Source organism: Micromys minutus, assembly GCF_963924665.1.
Source record: "Micromys minutus genome assembly, chromosome: 24".
NCBI lineage: Eukaryota > Metazoa > Chordata > Mammalia > Rodentia > Muridae > Micromys > Micromys minutus.
The window spans coordinates 15779260-15797290 of record NC_137959.1 but is presented as its reverse complement, the minus strand read 5'-3'; the positions used below and the strand labels follow the sequence as shown (position 1 = coordinate 15797290).

The 18031-nt window shown below is 38.8% G+C and overlaps 1 protein-coding gene across 1 annotated transcript in view; it reads left to right on the top strand.

Moving 5' to 3' along the window:
• The window catches only part of RPGRIP1L (RPGRIP1 like), a gene marked incomplete at both ends in the record, with an annotated part of 82264 nt that overhangs the window by 24536 nt on the left and 39697 nt on the right, over positions 1 to 18031 (top strand). Inside the window, 7 exons of the mRNA XM_080937056.1 lie at positions 3451 to 3590; positions 8924 to 9030; positions 9312 to 9362; positions 9970 to 10149; positions 10734 to 10851; positions 13909 to 14361; positions 16963 to 17114. Of these exons, the coding sequence (XP_080793182.1) occupies positions 3451 to 3590; positions 8924 to 9030; positions 9312 to 9362; positions 9970 to 10149; positions 10734 to 10851; positions 13909 to 14361; positions 16963 to 17114 (1201 nt within the window). The remainder of the gene's footprint in view (positions 1 to 3450; positions 3591 to 8923; positions 9031 to 9311; positions 9363 to 9969; positions 10150 to 10733; positions 10852 to 13908; positions 14362 to 16962; positions 17115 to 18031) is intronic.

Sequence of the window (18031 nt, the reverse complement as noted above, 5' to 3'; positions counted from 1 at the left end):
ACCTAAGCCTAAAATCCAACGTGTATATGCTGCTGTAAGCATCCCATCAGGATCCTCTGGTAGAATTGTTAAATGCACTTTCAGAAGTATAAGCGAAACTACAGACATCACCATTATTCCTAGATTCTCCAGCTCCTTCCTCATTACGTTCTTATTCATCATTGCTGAAATTAATGTTAATCAGAAACTACACACGCTACTTGTTTGCTTAGTCACAATGATAGCATGCTTTAAAAAGGAGAGCATGTGTTTGCTATTCAAAGTTGGCTGCTTTGCAGGAGAAAAAGATGATTTGCAGATTGCATTCTCATCTTCCTTTTTTAAATGAAATTTTGAATGTGTTTATTACTTGACATGTGACATATTAGAGAATCATGTGGTAAGATAAAACCCTCATGTTAGTACTTGGTATGAGATTTCTTTAATATGCTAAACATTTTTGATACAATGCCAAGAAATAAGAACTTCAAGAAATGTTCAGTTTTAAGACTCAGAATAATTTTTTGCAATTAAATCTTACTGTGTGCTAAAAGAGAAACTTCATGCAATAATATGGTATGACTTTGTTCCCTTTCTGAAAAATTGATACCTTAAAGTCACTTTCAACAGGAATCCTAGACCCAACCTTAAAATGAAAACTTGGAGTGGATGGTGGTAGTAGTGGTTTGCAAACACAAGTGTGTGTGTGTGTGTGTGTGTGAGAGAGAGAGAGAGAGAGAGAGAGAGAGAGAGAGAGAGAGAGAGAGAGAGAGAGAGAGAGAGAGAGAGAGAAGCCTCCCAGGTTATGTGTATCCATTGTTGTTGAAGGCCTACTGTATTAACCAGCTCCCTGGCACTCCCTGGTTGGTTGTTTAATTTGGCTGTTGTAGTGACCCTTTCAAGAACTGAACAGACCAAGTTTTTAATCTGCTTAGTCTGTGAAAGAGCACTGCTAGCCACCCATAGACTGCTCCTTTGTGCAGCGTGAGCTCTGATTGTCTGCAGTCTTCTTACTGAAGTACCTGTGGGGTTCTTTATGAGAGAGGGGTTTAGACTCCCTCATTTCTCACATGAGGAAGTTCTGGAATGTCAGAGCAACAAAGTTTTTCTGTGAGAAAGAAGGCCAGAGGGTAGAGAAGACTTCCTTGGATTTCATTTTGAATGTATCATTTTTTAATCAAGGGTGTGTATGAACTGATACTTGAGACCCAGGGCAGCTAATGGGCACGCTATGAGCAGAGGCACCACCAGCCCATCCTGGAGGCGGTCACAGAACATGCCAGGGCAGTGGGTACAGAGACAGCCTTCCTCCCATCACTGCCCCTGGTGGTATATTCAGAACATTTCCATGAATAAAATGTTCTTAAATACTCTCCTCATATGCAGATTTAATCATGTATACAGCCCTTACAATGAAAATGGAGCCAGATGTGGCTCACCATTTATAGCACGCAGATGGCTCCAAGCATAGAGGAATATAGTAAATTCAAAAGGAATTCCTCATGAAACTCCAGTGGAATGCAGTCCTAAATTTAGAGGGAAGATAGCAGTGGGCTAAATTCAGATTGACTTATGCTGATTTACACTAGTAGTTTGTGGGTTTGGAGAGACCAGGCTGCTAAATTGCTCTTAATTTAAACACACACAGCTTCTGATGTTCCTGCCAGATTAGCTGCTGGTGATCTTCTGCAGTGTGCACACTGCTGGACCACTACTGTTTCTAATTGCTGGCATCTGAGGGAATGTATAGTTGTCCTGTTTCATCGTGCTAAGTTTTTTTTCCCCAAGTGGTACATGTTTTTAATGATAAAAGGCTCACATGTATGTATGCCCTCAGGTTCATGCATATGTATTTATTTGGCTAGACACTGAAATTATATATGTTCTTCATTTTTAAGTGAATTTGTAAAGAAATAATCTGTAGTATTTAAAGTATATGTGTTTAATTTGGATTTCAGTTAAGTCTAAGTAATTCTACATTTGATAAAAATTAGCTTAAGATATTGGCATATCAGTTTCATGATTTTTGTTTTTAAGGACCTATGTGAAATGAGAAACCAGCTAGAGGAAAATATATCATTTAGAGTGGCTTCTGAAATTCCATTTTTAAGCTGATATTTTAAATGCAATACAAATATCCAAAATGTGACATGAATACAATGTTTTGAAAGTTGTGCCTTTTACAGAAAGTATGTCTTTTGGAAGGAAGCCTCAGGCCTAGTTGGCGGCAGCACTAAGGGCCATCCTCAGTAACCTTTGGTTTTCATCTACTTCCTCAGCAGTATAAAGCCAGATTGTATAGCTTTTTGTTTCATGTACTGAGTCTAAGAGAAGTAGAGGGGTCAGAGCTGAGGATGATTACCCAGTCACATCAAGCTTCACAGATAATGGTTTTCTGCTGAAATACAGATCGAAATCCGTTTTCCTGAAGTCTGGATATCACCTGGGACTCTACAGAAACATGAATTGCCAGGCCGCTCCCTTTGAAATGTCCCTGAGTATCAGGGAAGCAAGCTGCTATAGCACCATTGTTTGCCATGTTCAGGACCCACTGGATAAAGAAATGGTAGTTTTCTCCCTCTGTGTAGCATCTAGTTGTTCCTATCCTGTGCTGCCTTCTAGTCTTCTGTGCCGTGATCATTAGTATAATTAAACCATAGCAGACACTACGTTGGGCTACAGATGTAACTCAGTTGGTAGAGTATGTTCACAGAGCCCTAGGTTCTATCTCAGCATCACATAATCATGTGTGGTGGTGCACACCTACAGTCTCAGCCCTAGAGAGGTGGCACCAGTCCACAAGATTCAGGTCATTCTCAGCTACATAGGGAGCTCAAGACCAGCCTGTGCCAGAGACCCTGTCTCAGAAGAACAAAGCACTGTGCTTTTGTTAAGGAATCGATCATAATTCTGTCTTCATAATCTTATCTGTGTTAACAGCCAAGTTTTCTGTTCTTAGCCTGTTGGATTTATTGTTAGGGTAAAGCTGCTTTTGTACCACTTCTTAGTGCCAGAGTTAGCACCATGCGGTTGATATGCTCTCATTAGCCGTTGGCTCAGAATTAAATGTAGATCAGGTAGGAGATGCGTTTTCAGTATTGAGTGGCCTTGTAGGTGAAGGAGGACAGTCCTGCCTGTTAGTTGCTGAGGTTTGGAACTGTGGATTTTTCTGGAGTATGCACAGTATCTGAATTCCTTTACTAGTCCACAAAAGCTGTGTGTTGCCAACTTTTCTGGCTTCGGAGCTCTAAATTAAGGCCAGTTCCTTTGCTCATCCCACAAACTCTTTCATGTTCCCTAACCGCAGCCTGAGCAAGGCGCCTCGGTTTCAACAGCAGCAGACCAGCATATGTTTACTTAATTCCTAAGACATGATGACAGTGGTCTCTGTGCCACTAAAAGCTTTCTCTTTATTATTTTCGGGTGAAGCTGATTCCCCAGCTCTCCTTGCCTGTCACGTGTGTTTTACAGTGCCTTCAGTGCTGCCCATGAAGAACAGTGGAAGTTAAAGGAGCAGCAGATGAAAGTGCAGATTGCTCAGCTCGAAACTGCCTTAAAATCTGATCTTACAGACAAAACCGAAGTCCTTGACAAATTAAAGACCGAGAGAGGTACATGGAAATAACCACCCATTTACTTATGCAGACATCTGATGCTTATTTGCTGAGTTGATCAGCCCTTTTTGTATGCCTACTGTTTGCCAGTCATCCTGCTATCCTCTGAGGACACAGCTTTTATCTGTGCATATTACACTGACATATGTGTGTGTGTGTGTGTGTGTGTGTGTGTGCGTGTGTGTGCATGTATGTGTGTGGGTATATGTATAATATGAGGCATATATATATGCCTCATATGTATGCCAAAAGAATTGTTTCTCAGAGTCCCTTTTATCCAAGTTGTCTCATATCCCTAGATTCTGATCTTTTCTTTATTTCACAGTCAACAAATATTTATTGAACATTGTTCTAAGTTCCAAGGATACAGCAAATAAAAGACTTACCCTCATAACCCCTGGAAGTGAACAGTAGTTAGAGAAGTCTGTATTGGTACAGGTAATGGCAGACACAAAGCAGAACAATCTAATAGTGAGATGTCTGTGTCTATTCTATTAACCAAGATGCTTTGTTAAAATCTCGCTGTTAAAAGAATAATCATCAAGCGTCATCATATTAGGTCTTGCTCATAGAAGTAAAATGCAACTAAGGATGTCTGGACTACTGTATTACATGCTGACACATGTGTATACCCAGTGCACAGAGATACACAATGTTGGGTGACAGATTTTTTATTCAGGTGTGTGCACCCATAAGATACACCCAAGAATATAGTCATAATGTTCCTTTGGAACATTTGCAGTTGAGTCACATGAGAATTTTAGAAGTTTGATACAGCAGGCATGGTGGCACATGCCTCTAATCATAGCACTCGGGACCAAGATGGAGAACTGCAAATTCCAGACCCACCTTGGGCTACATAGTAAGATCATGTGTTGACAACAAAAAAAGTTTAGCACATACTTAGTAAGAAAAATTGTATTTTTAGTATTCTTACCACAGGGTCACATTTTATTGAATAAATGGAACATATTTCTTCACGTTTAATATTTCTAAAACCAGAGTGCATCCATAAGCAATAATACTTTAATACTACTTATACATGTTTTTTTGCATTTCACAATCCTAAAGTAGGAACACAGAATCAGTGTAGTCTTTCTTGCAGTGAGGCACAGTAGTCAGGACTTATCCACCCAGCGATGAGGTTGACTGGCAGGTTGTGTGGGTTTCTTTGGAGGAGTTCGCACGTTAGTAAGTGATGGTTTCTGACCCAGGGGGTTCTGACTTTAATGTGCACTATTGGGGGCTTACTGAAGTGCTTTGTCGCAATAGTTGCCCAGTAAATTCTTGTTCACTGATGAAACATAAGCTCCCTTTTGCCCATTCTGCTTTACAAAAATCGAATAAATCACTCATTCATAAAAGACCAGGGAAATGAGAAGTTAGACACTCAGCAGTTAAAGCATCCTGCCACCAAGCCTCTAACCTGAGTCTGCTCACGTGCGTCCCACAGAGAGAGCCACATCCTGCAACTTATCTCCTGACCCCAAAACACAGACATGGTCTCCATATCCCCTCCACACACAGAGAGTAAATAAATGCATAATTTTACAGAGAAAGGGAAATGAAATATATCTATTTTATTTGTTTTTTCTGTATTTTCTTAGATATAAAGAGTTCCAAAACTTTGTCTTTCAGACAAAAATTTGACATCTCAAATAAAACTCTTAAAAGGGGTAGAATCTTTCTTTTTAAACTTTTGTTTTTTTATTTGATTTGGAAAATTTTTATTAAGTATTTTAGTTGCTAAGATATTCTCATAAGATGTTCTGAAATCACCTCGTCTTTTTCACCAGTCATCTTTTTCACTGGTTCCTGTCATTAAGGATCCTTTGAATATTAAAAACAATGCTGTGTGCTGTGGAAGAGGTCTATCTGCTGCAGCACTCTTTAGTCTCTGATCTTCCTCAAGTTGTTAATGTGTTGGTGTGTATGTACACATACACACACACACACACACACACACACACACACACACGGGTGGATTAAGGTTTATAGTGCGCTCTTTGACTCACTGTACTCTGAAGTCAGTCCTTTGGTATGAATTTCACTCTGTGTTATCACTGCTGACCGAGAATGCTTCAGTTTCCCCTTGTGTCATGTCCAGGAGATGATGCTGCAGTCGTTAATGTGATAGTAAAGGAGTAACCTTGGCATCACAAGTCACGTCATCCTACGTAAAAACCCTCAACACATGGATCTAATTACTTTCTAAGTAAAAGTTGCTCAAATTCGGATTTCCCAGTTATTTTCTCTGACTAATTTAAATTTACAAATGTAAGGATTTAAGTCTTTATTTATAAAACTGTTAAAATGAATTCTAAGAAAATAAGTTAAATAAATAAGTTTTAATAGTGATAAAAATAACTTTTCTAGCTTTTAATCATTTTTCTAAGGAAAGAAAAAAAATTGGAATTATCTATTTAAGGAAATCTTTGAATATCCAGAAAGGTTTTTTTTTTTTTTTTTTTTTTTGTGGTGCAGATTTTGAAATGGTTTAATTTTTCTTTGAACTATCCTCACACATTTTCCTTCTCTTGATTCAAGTGCCCATTGCCAGAAGATGCTTCCCTGGCTTCTTGTACTCATTCATCTAATGGGCAAATTATTTTTAGAGAATATTCACCTCTTTATTCAAGGTACAAATTAGTTTCAGATTGTGTGAATATGTGGGGGAAGGATATGTAAATGCAGTTTGCATTTGGTTAATGCTTAAATTAACTGCATGTGTTTAAGGGTTTGCTTTTGAGCGTTCCTTTCTATCTTTAGCTGAAATGCATAATTCAGCATAGTGCATATGGTTATATTGATCACAGCTGAAGATATTAGCACAAAGGAGCTCTGAAAATTGTTTAGTTGAATTGTTCTCTGCACTGTTATTAATGGCGTGCTGGAAGATGTAAGCTTAAAGAGCAAAACTGTATCTCATTTGAATAAAATGCTGTTTAGCTTAACCTGCTTTTTGTCAAATCATAAGGTAAGGGGTTGTTTTTCATCCTGTACAGAGGGCTTTGATTTTTCATATTATAATTCCGAAAGCCCATTTTCTCTTTGAAATGTAGCAGTGTGGTATTTTTAAAGACCCAAAACATATCCTAAATAAGATATGTTATAAAAGATAGATAAAGAGAGAATATACTGTATAAATCTGCATAAATTCTGCAGAGCGGAGGTCGGAGGTGCTCAGTGATGTGTCCCCTAAGTTATTCTCCCACAAACGGACTCTGTTCTTAAGTATCAATGAATGGGGATATGGCTGTCCAGACAGAGGCTTGCGAAGGATGGAAATGCTTACAGCCTTACTTGTACCTAGTGACGTATTCTTAGCTACGCAAGATTGAAAGAATTAACAAAACAGAACATAGAAGAGGTCACGTGTGCCGAGCAGAGCACTCTTTGTACAGCGGTCCCCAACCCTCCGAACGCTTTGGCCCTTTAATACAGTTCCTCATGCTGTGCCAGCCCCCAGCCATTACAGTATTTCATTGCTTCTTCAGAACCGTCTTGTAAATATCTGATACAACCCCTGTGAAAGGGTCACTGGACCCCCTCCCCTCAGAGGGTTGCCACTGCCTTCGTACGTTAGCTGGCATCTTAGAATCCTTGCTTCTGTAGACCACTGAGTGAGTTTAGTTTATCATCAGCACCTAAGGTTCCCCTCCTTCTCACAGTTACTGGTTTTTATTGTTATGTTGTTACTCTGGCCTTGTTAGTTTGCTGTTATTTGGTTGTTCTATGTCACTGGTACTCTATCTGCTAGTTGTCTTAGCTGGATCAATACAAGGAGTACCACATTACCATTGTAGTTCCTAACCAAAGGGTTTATTTCCTAAGAATGCACAATAATCATCAATGCTAATTTTTAGTTAGGAGACAAGTATTTGGCCCATACCGTCACGTTTTCAGGATGTTTTTCACACTTGGGAATTCTCTTAATTTACTGAGATATAAGCAGTTTATACCATAAGATAACCTTTAATTTTGTATCTGTTTATAGAAGTGTTTTTATATTTAATGATAAAGTTTCTGTTATCTTTATGCACTCCAGGATTGCTAGGAACTTTATGATATTAAAAATATTCTAATTTAGTCTATTTCTTAACTGTGTAACTTAACAAACTTGTGTGTGATATTTATAGCTTGGGACCACAAAGCCTTGAAAAAAGGCAGAAACATGTTTCTGTGTAACAACCAGTCAGAGTGCAAACACATTCATGGAAGAATTCTTAGCAAATGTGTTACTTGCTTCTTTTATATTAAGAAAGGGAAACGAAAATGTACAACTTTTATTGAGGACTAAGAATAAACAAGAGTTGTTGAGGTCAAAAAGAAATTGAGAGAGACACTTTGGATGGCATGGTCTAGAGTCTGTGAGGACTGGACAAAGCAGAGTAACTGCCTACCACGATGGAGACAGTGGGAGGGAGCACACTTAAGAACACAGGGCTAAAGAAAGATGTATCTGCTGCCTTGTACCGTGTGTATGCAGTGGCTGCACAGGCCAGCAGAGGGCAGCAGATGCCCTTGAGCTGGAGTTACAGGTGCCATGTGGCTGCTGGAAATTGAACACAGATCTCTGGAAAAACAGCCACAGCTTCTAACTGCTGAGCCATCTTTCTACTCTATGCCCCGCCCCTTTATAAATTAAGCATGTTTAATACAAAGACCAAGAAGTTAGTGTATGAATTTGTTGTTTTCTTGACTTCTCCCTAACAGTTCTGCTATTGGGCCATGGTGTCCTTTCCTTAAAGGTAGCTGCTTAATAGCAGGAATCCCATAAACTGAAAATGCACATGAGTTATCACTGACTCTGCCTTAGAATCTATCTCCTGTTGGAACATATTTGTTAGGGGTATGGCTGATTAAGTTATAGATTTGGAGTTTATAAAATAAATGATCTTGTTTCAACTCAAAGAGTCTATGCTAAAAGAGGAAAAGAAAATAAAAAAATAAATAAATTGGAACACTAAAAGACAATTTTTTTTTACATGTCTTTCAGGACCCTTAATAAGTAAGTAAAAAAATCATATACTTGGAAACATATTTTTAGGCATTCTAAGTAGAATGTTCCTTTGAAGTCCCAGAGACCACAGTTTTTTGGTGTTAATACTGTGAAGTCTTGAGTCTGTGCTAAGCAAGTGAGTCATGTGGTGGACACGTGATGGTGTCCACTGGTGCCTCGTCCCCTGCTCATTTGTCTGGTGTGGTGGCTCTGTTTCCCCTCTGACCTGATACTACAACCATTGCTGTGTAACCAGACTTACATTTTTAAAATGTGTTTTCGACATCATTCTCACTTAGCTTTCTAACGTGCTGACTTTATTTTTAAGACCAAAATGATAAACTGGTGCAAGAGAATAGAGATCTGCAGCTGCAGTGTCTGCAGCAAAAGCAGCAGCTGCATGAGCTTCAGAACCGCATGAAGTTCTTCAACCAGGTGAGCCATTTTCCTGTTTCACAGTGTGTGTGAGTGTGTGTGTGTGTGTGTGTGTGTGTGTGTGTCTGTACATTCATGTGTCTGAGTGTGTTCAGCAGAGGAAAACACATATTATTTAACATACCTGGTTGCTTATGTTCTGAAAAGATATTCTGAGTTGCTGAAATATTGGGATTCTTAAATTCCTAGCCTCAGTTACTGATGTTCTGACAGCTAGTCAGTGTGGCAAGGATCTGGGCTGTGGACTGTCCTCACTGTGAGCCGCACTTTCTCTGTTACAGGAGAGTGACATCAGTGCTGATGACCTCAGTGAAGCGCTCCTGCTTATAAAGGTAGCAGTGTCACGCTTGAAAACCAGTGCTGTTCTCATGCTTCAATGCCATGATGGCCTTCGTCCATCAACCTTATTCTCAGGGAGTGGAGGGAGGGAGGAGAGAGAGCAATGCTCGGGAAATGGTTAGATGATATTTAGTTAGAGCATATGCATATACGCTATATGACATCAAAGTCACATTAAAATAGACCTCAGCACTATTACTTAAAGCCCTTTGACCTCAACAACACTTTAATTTTACCTGGCCCACTATCAGAGCAAGCTTGCCTTTTAAAGTGAAGTGTCAAACCCTAATGCAAGGCCTTGTCTAGTTCTGAGGAACCGTTGTCTACATGTACACTTCTTCTGTTTATATCATAATGTAGATTTTAATCCGATGAAAAATGTCTGATTTCATTTTTGTTGTGAAGGTGATAAACCATTTTTATTTCTCTGTAATTGTTCCAAATGTCTCTGCAACTGTATATATTAATACAGCTTTCATTCCTAGTAGAAAAATGGAAGATCATGAATTCAGCTGTGCGTTTCTTGATTTATCATGTTAATTTACATGGTCACATTCTGGAAATCCTTGTTTCAGTTAAGAAACTATGGTTTTACTTTAGGCTCAGAAAGAACAAAAAAATGGAGATCTTTCATTTTTAGAAAAAATGGACAGCAAAATTAATAAAGATCTGGATCGTTCCATGAAAGAGCTTCAAGCAACTCATGCAGAAACAGTACAAGAACTTGAAAAGACAAGAAATATGTTAATTATGCAACATAAAATAAATAAAGACTATCAGGTACTGTCAGACATTGACCTGAGATGGAATACTTTCTGTGATATTCTCTTGATGGTTGTCTTTTCAGAAAAACGTTTTGTGTTATCTTTTATTATCTATTGTTACCTACTGTTAAATATTAGTAGTACATTCCTGGAATTTAGACCTCTAACTGGAAAGTTGAGATAAACAGTTTAAAAACAAACGGTTAAAGCCTTGGCTTTGGGGGAGCCAGTGGCAGTAATCCCACCTGTCCTTAGCGTTGTCACAATCAATCATACTAAAGCCGGCCAGGTCAGCTCTATAATGAGGAGCTCCATCTACGACAAAGGAAGCTACCACACCGTCAGATATATGTCAGGAGGACACCAAGGTTTGCAGTTCCCGATAGTCATCCAAAAGATGTTAAAATCATCCTGGTTTTGAGAATTCCAACTAGAAGTACTTGATTCATAGCATGGTAGCCTTAAGTTTTCATCTAGAAATCTTTGAACCCTAGCATGGTAGCTTCAAAGCTGCATCTTAAAATGCTTGGCTCAGAGGCGCCCTGACAGATGCAAATAGGATAATCGTAAGTACTGAACCTTCCTGTCTCTTATTTTTAGATGGAAGTTGAAACTGTGACTCAGAAGATGGAAAATTTGCAACAAGATTATGAACTCAAAGTGGAACAATATGTTCATCTTCTCGATATCAGGGCTGCACGCATCCAAAAGCTTGAAGGTACAATGTGCACAGTTTTATGGCAGCTGAAAATGCCTTCCAAACCCTTGCTCACAATATCTTCCTGCTCATTTTCCCCCCAATTTGAAGCTGGAATAAGTTACCAGAAAGACTATTTCATCTGATTCTTTTCTACTCAGGAATTTTTAGTAGGATTTTTCAAGAATTTACTGTTTTCAAGTTCAGGATTGTAGGCAGGATTTCAAAACACAATATAAAGTGTCACAGCCTTTGTGATGTTTCTTCTAGGCACCGTGTGCCAGTTACCAGCTCTATGTGCCAGCTCTGTGCTAGATTCACTCTGCCCATTCCCAGCACCAGTTTTCGTTCCTGGCCCAAACTTTCATTCTTCCTTCTGCGTTACACAATCTAACTTAGTGCCTAGATGGCAGGAAGCTGGCTCTGACTGACTCATTCACCATCTCTTTACCTGAAATACCATCAGTGCTTTTCACACATCAGAAATAGCCAGATCATCCAAGAGAGCTGTGTGTGGCAGTACACAAGCATGATTCCAGCTTTTCAACGGATAATGTGGGAGGAATCCAGGTCTGAAGGCAGCTTGGGCACAATGATGAGTTCCTGGACAACCTGGGCTATCTAGAAACTCTAGTCTAAGAACGTATGTGAGCACAGACGGCACCACACTGCCCCTACTCTTTCTGTTCTTTGCATCTCAAGTTAGAGTTATCTCTGCATCCCCAGCTAGAAGCCAGAACAACCCTTGGCTTCTTTCTGACACTTCCCCTACCTCACATCTAGACTGCTTTTTCTTACTATTAAGGAGAGAGAGAGAGAGAGAGAGAGAGAGAGAGAGAGAGAGATGGCTTCATATCCTCTGTGTGAAGTCTATGCATCTTGGAGACAGAATGGGCATCACATTGGTTTTGTGTCGTTGATAGCTGCTGTGGTTTAAGTTTCTTCCTTAGAGTTTCCGCATTGGAAACTTAAACACAAGTGGAGTCACGTTGACAGAATGTTTAGGATTCAGTTAAGTCATTTGGCTCTGCTCTCAAGAATTGATCCATGCTACTATCATGGAAGTGGGGTTAATCATTAAACAGTGGGCTTATTGTAAGTGAATGTGGTCCCCTCTGCCTTGGGATAGCATAGCAAGAAAGCCCTTGTCAAATACAAAATGTTCAACTTGAGCATCTCAGCCCTTACAACTAACGCGAAGAAGTAAATCTCTTATGTGGGAATGTAGCTCAGTGATAGAATGCTTGCTTAACCTCTACAGTGTCCTGGGCTCAGGTCTCCAGCACCAAAAGGAAATAAAGCAAATGATCTTTGTTTCTTTCTAAATTACCTGGGCTCAAATATTCTGTGATAACATTATATAAAAAGACTAAGAGAATGCTTCCTGCATTTTCTTGGTACACATTCTTTCCAGTACAAGCCTGTGTGGTCTGAGTTCCTTAAGGGCAGAGCAGAGTGAATGGTTGGTTATTGGGGCAGGCAAAGCATGATAGTAAAGGCTTGCAAAGACTTGAATGAAAATTCTTCACTTGGTGGCCTCACTTTTAACCAGGAAAATTACATTAAACAAGTTTTATTGATTACTACTTGGAAAAAAAAGGTGCAGGTTGCTTTTTGACTTCTGAAAAGTTCTGTTCAATCAGATAAAGATACTTTATCTTTAGTTCTTCTTCGGAGACAAGAAGTACTCAGAGTACAGTCTGATATAGAAGTCTGCAAGGATAAACTAGTCTTATAATAGTATTCATAATGGTATTTTTTCACTTTTATTCTCTTGCAAGTTTATAATGTGGTTTCTCAGGGGCTAAGTGACGTCTGATATCACAACAAATTAAACACGGCCACAGGTGTTTTCTGTTAAGACCCTAAAGACATTTGTAAAAAAATTTTTTTAAGTTTTTTTAAAAGTTGAAAGGATTAAAATTATGCTACTTTTCACATTTTTTGGAAATTACAACTTTGAACAAATAAATACTGTGATTTACATTAACATGAAATATTATTACTATATGTATTAAAATCTTTAAAATTAATATTCAAATATTTTAAATTATTTTCTTTTCAGTATAATCAGTAACAATAAGTATAAATTGTTATCAAAAGACTTTTGGGATCCTCAATAAGTTTTAAGAGCTTAAAGTAGCTGGCAAGATAGGCCACTCAAGTACTGAAGATAGTATGTATGAGAGAGAGTATGCTTAGCATTGTAGAACCCAGTGAACTAGCAGAGAAGAAAACGCCAAAGGACGGAGAAAAATCAGAGAAGGAGAGGGACAATGACACTGAAGCAAAATAGCCTAATGGTTTAAAACGAAGAGCAGTCATCAGCCGGAAACAAAGAAAAGAAATAACAGAAGGCCCAGCAGTGCCTGATCTGGAGCTGAACTACCTCCTGATACTGCTCAGGGCTTTCACAGAGGGAAGGAGTGTCTTACAGGAGCAGTTGAAGATATTTTATTTCAAGCTGTGCATATAGAAAGATAACCTATAATAAATTAGCCTTATGAAAAGTGACTGATGTACCTTTAACTGCACATTTCAAGAATTAGTTTGTTTAGTTTAGGCCTTGTGTGTACAACTATGAAATATCACAACTGAGATTCCCGCCCCCAAAGTAGAAGCAGACATGGCTTATTCAGCTAAAGAGGTGGTATCCAGGAAAAGAGAGATCGACTGTGTAAGAGGAAAGATAGCAGATAAAGCAAAGCTGGAGGAGTGCATGGTGTCTGACCTCAGCTCTGGCTTGCCTTTCTTTTTCCTATTCCTGGGTAAGGCTATCTTACAACTGTAGGTAATGCTTTTCATTTTCAAACTTTGACTGTAAAGTGATGAATTACAGTTGCATTCTTTTGAAGTTGTGATTGTGTTGTTTAATGACTGGTGTTAGAGCAAGTCAGACGGTTTTTTTGTTGTTGTTGTTGATGATGAGCACCGTTTTCAGAGAGTAACAGTACAGTTCTGGACTGTAAGAGTGAGAATATTCACTGAAAGCACCCAGACATCCGGCCACTTCAGAAGCTCCTCTGCATCCACATGTGTCAGCATCTTAACATCTCTAACCTGTATCTTTTCTTACAGCCCAGTTAAAGGATATTGCCTATGGCACTAAGCAGTACAAATTTAAACCAGAAATCATGCCAGATGACTCTGTTGATGAATTTGATGAAACCATCCACTTAGAACGAGGAGAAAATCTATTTGAAATCCACATCAACAAAGTCTCCTTTTCTTCTGAAGTCCTGCGGGCATCTGGTGATAAAGAGCTTGTCACTTTCTGTACCTACGCTTTCTATGACTTTGAACTGCAGACAACTCCCATTGTGCGCGGCCTTTACCCAGAATATAACTTCACTGCTCAGTATCTTGTCCACGTCAATGACTTATTTTTGCAGTACATTCAGAAGAACACTGTCACTCTGGAGCTCCACCAAGCCTATAGCACAGATTATGAGACAATTGCAGCATGTCAATTGAGATTCCATGAGATTCTAGAAAAAAGCGGCAGAATTTTTTGCACAACAAGCTTAGTTGGTAAGTACAGTTTATGATCTTTGGATGTTTTAATCACTACGTTGGTTTATGTGTTCACTTGCATAATAAATTATTTGTATCTCACACATTACGGGCATTTTGGGTAGGAACAGTGAACCTTGCTCATGGGTGACTGAACTATCTTTAGTGACATGGACGGTGGTTCGAAATAGCTATTTATACATTAAAACCATTGTAAATGGTCTTCAGACTTTTTCGAATGTTTACTTTGATATTGATACTGTTGCTTAATTAAAATGTTAATTGTACTACATGCTTCATGCTTCTGAAGACATGCCAACACTGTCACTGCACTCTAGATTTAGTAGTTAGTCACAGATTAGGCAGACAAAGGCTATTCCTAGAGGGAAAGACACACACACACACACACACACAAACACACACGCGCGCGCATGTGCGCGCGCACAGGAGAACCTGCCTAGCCCAACTGTAAAGCCCAGAGTAGCAAGCACAGGCGTATGGTATATAAAGAAGAGAAGCAACTAAGGTAGAAAAGCTCTTGCAGACATCTGAGTCTCATACAATACAGACTTATCACCAGCACAAATCACAGGAAAGATAAGTCCAGTTCATCTGGACCCTCTTCCAACGACTGAGCACATAACCGAAATTATCTCCAATTTTCAAAATCTTCAAAAGAAGTCATTCTAACACTTCATCTTGTTATTTTTAATTTCTCATATTTTTCTTTAATACACATGTTATAGTAGTGTTTATACTTCATAATATTGAACAATTAGGGTTTTACTCACTCCCTTTATATATGCATCTAATTTTGCTTATACATGTCCTGAAAAAACTACTTTATTTTTAATTTTTTCAATTTTTGTTTTACTCTTATGTTTCCACTCTTTTATCAAATACTTTTTAATTAATTTACTATTTTTAATTTAACAATTTTATATATGTGTATATATGTATACACAATGTATATTCAATGCCCATTACTAGCTTCTCCTCCTATGCTTTTGACCACGTTTACAGGACCAAGCAAATATTTCCTCCCATAGAGAAGTCCCCAAAACCATTCAGATAGTCATTGGTTACCCCCAAACCAGCCATGGCGCTATCTCTCACACCAGTGGGCATCTCTTGCCCAGCAGGTTAATGTCATAGCATGTAAAGGCCACACACTGTATGACCAGTAGTGATGTTTCTCTCCTAGCAGCCGTAGCACCTTCTGATACTGTGGGAGCTAGCCACCAGAGGGAAGCTTCCAGGTTAGTTCCAGGTTCATTTTCCTGTGTCCTGTATTCAAAGTGTGGTGACTCCACCAATAGTGTTTTACCATTTAGTTCTAGAGGACAAGAGCAATGACAACAGCCTGTATTGTTTTCAGAGTCTCTGGGGCCACCTTAGATGACAACTCATAGAGATGTATTTTGTACCTGGCATTGAGACTCTTGCGTTTTTGGTTTTTTTTTTTTTTTTTTAAATGGCTTCTGGGAGGATATGATCTAACCATGTAGGGTACTTCTATTCAAGTCTTTTTAATTTTTTATTTAAGTTTTAGTTATCATAATAAGTGGGAAGGTTTTCTAGATCTCTGAGTCACCACTGATTGTGTTTAGCCATGCCAGCCTCTCACCAAAGGCTTCAAGTTTATCCACAGACACCTTATGTACATACAAGCAAACATGTCTATAGTAGTACTCTTATTTGGGGGATTTTAAAAATAATGGTAGATATTTTTCAGTATTAATGGTGAATCCCATTTGTAAGAAAAAAACTTGATGAAGCAAGTGTGATATACTTAATATTGTAATATTCAGAAAAAGGTACAGAATTTTCTTTTTGACTGAGTATTTAGAATCCATATGTACCAGTCTCTTGGAAAGAAGTGTTTTGAAGGTATCTGCAGTCCTTGCCCATAAGAAACCTGTTTGGTGTACATACTTTGTGAACAGACATACTGAAGAAGTGCTCAATACAGTAAGGACACACAGCTCTGCAATGTAAGCTTAGGGCTGTTAAATCTTCCAAGGCCATGAGCAAAGTCTCGGTAGAGAAAGAGAAGATGCCTGGGGGGGGGGGGGTGCACAGAGCATGTACCATCCAAGGGCACATTGACAGTACTGTTATTTGGCATACTGTGACCTCTCCCATATGCCTGTGGTCCATCGAAGAAGTGGAAGGATGCCAATGATCTCTTAAGAGTTGAATCATAATGTGGAATGTCATATTTATAATTTTGAGGTTGTATATTGTAAATGTCAGGCTAGATTGAGTCCAAGTTGTTTAAAGAAAAGTACCACAGTATCCAAAAGAATCTGTAGAGTATCTGATTCACTGTTTGGATTTCTCTTTCTATGCAAGACTGAAATGATACCAGTTGAAATCACTCAATCATAGCTCGGCATGGCTCTTTAATATTTAACATGCAGTGAAACTCATGCTCCAGACATAACCTTTCTTCATCTCTGTCATTTGCCAATCAAGCATTATTTGTGCAAGTCATGTTAATTTGCTCTGTATAAAGTTTATGCCTTTACTACATAGTACCATTGGTATATTTTTACTCGTATGTATCCTCGTTTATGTGACTGTTTTAACAGTGGGTTATGCATTGGTTATGTGTAGGAACTAAAGGAGACATCCCAAATTTTGGCACAGTAGAATACTGGTTCCGATTAAGAGTCCCCATGGATCAGGCTATTCGACTTTATCGAGAGCGGGCAAAGGCATTAGGATACATCACATCAAATTTTAAGAAGCCAGAGAAAATGCAATTGGTAAGCTTATTTGACTATAAGACCCTTTTATAGCAGAGGAATCTGCACTATCTCCTCATATTCTGTGCTTTAAACTGGAAAAAAATGTTTTTTTTTTATACTGGCATCAAGTGGCTTGTTTAACCTTTTATTTTAGAATATTCAGACTCTCAGAAGTTGGCTTGTATATACTTTGCTACTTTCTTCCAGTTACAGCATAATCCTGAAAAGCGAACGTCACGCTGGGAATGGAGGTGCATGAGTGGTACAGGACACTGGTTGCACAGGAGTACAGATCCAAGGCTAGCCTGCAACTTTGCAAGACCCTGAATCTCACTTTTTAAAGGGCTAAAGATGTAGTTCTGTGGTAGAGTGCTTGCCTAGCATGTCCACTGCCAGGCTCCTGGCTCACTCCCTAATGCTGAAAAACAAAGCAAAGGCAAGAACTTGACATGGTTTACCATTAGCTGAGCTCCACCCCTTACTCAGACTGCATCCGTGTCTGCACACAGTCATTTGTGTGTTCATTCTGTGTCTGTAGATATTCACTAAACCACTACAAGGCACAGGGGTATCCAATGATCCAAAGGAATCCCCTTGTACTCCCTGAGACACGTTTAGAAAATATAACCAGAGAAGTGTTACTACACATCAAGAGACTTTCATCAGTGAATTCTACTCTTAAGTAGCTATTGTATCACTCGAGGCTTCTTTCAAACTTTCCACATCAATAGAATTTTGAAATGCAAAGTAGAATACAAAATCAATATTTTATTGCTGAGAACCAGGAGTTTAAATGCAGCTCTCCATTCCCCAAACTATATTTCTTTGAATATTAATACTCACTTTCAACTGGTTCCATGAGCCAGTAAATGCACTGAGTGACGTTTCATAGACCTCTGGAGTTGCTGACCTTTTATGTATGACATAAATATCAA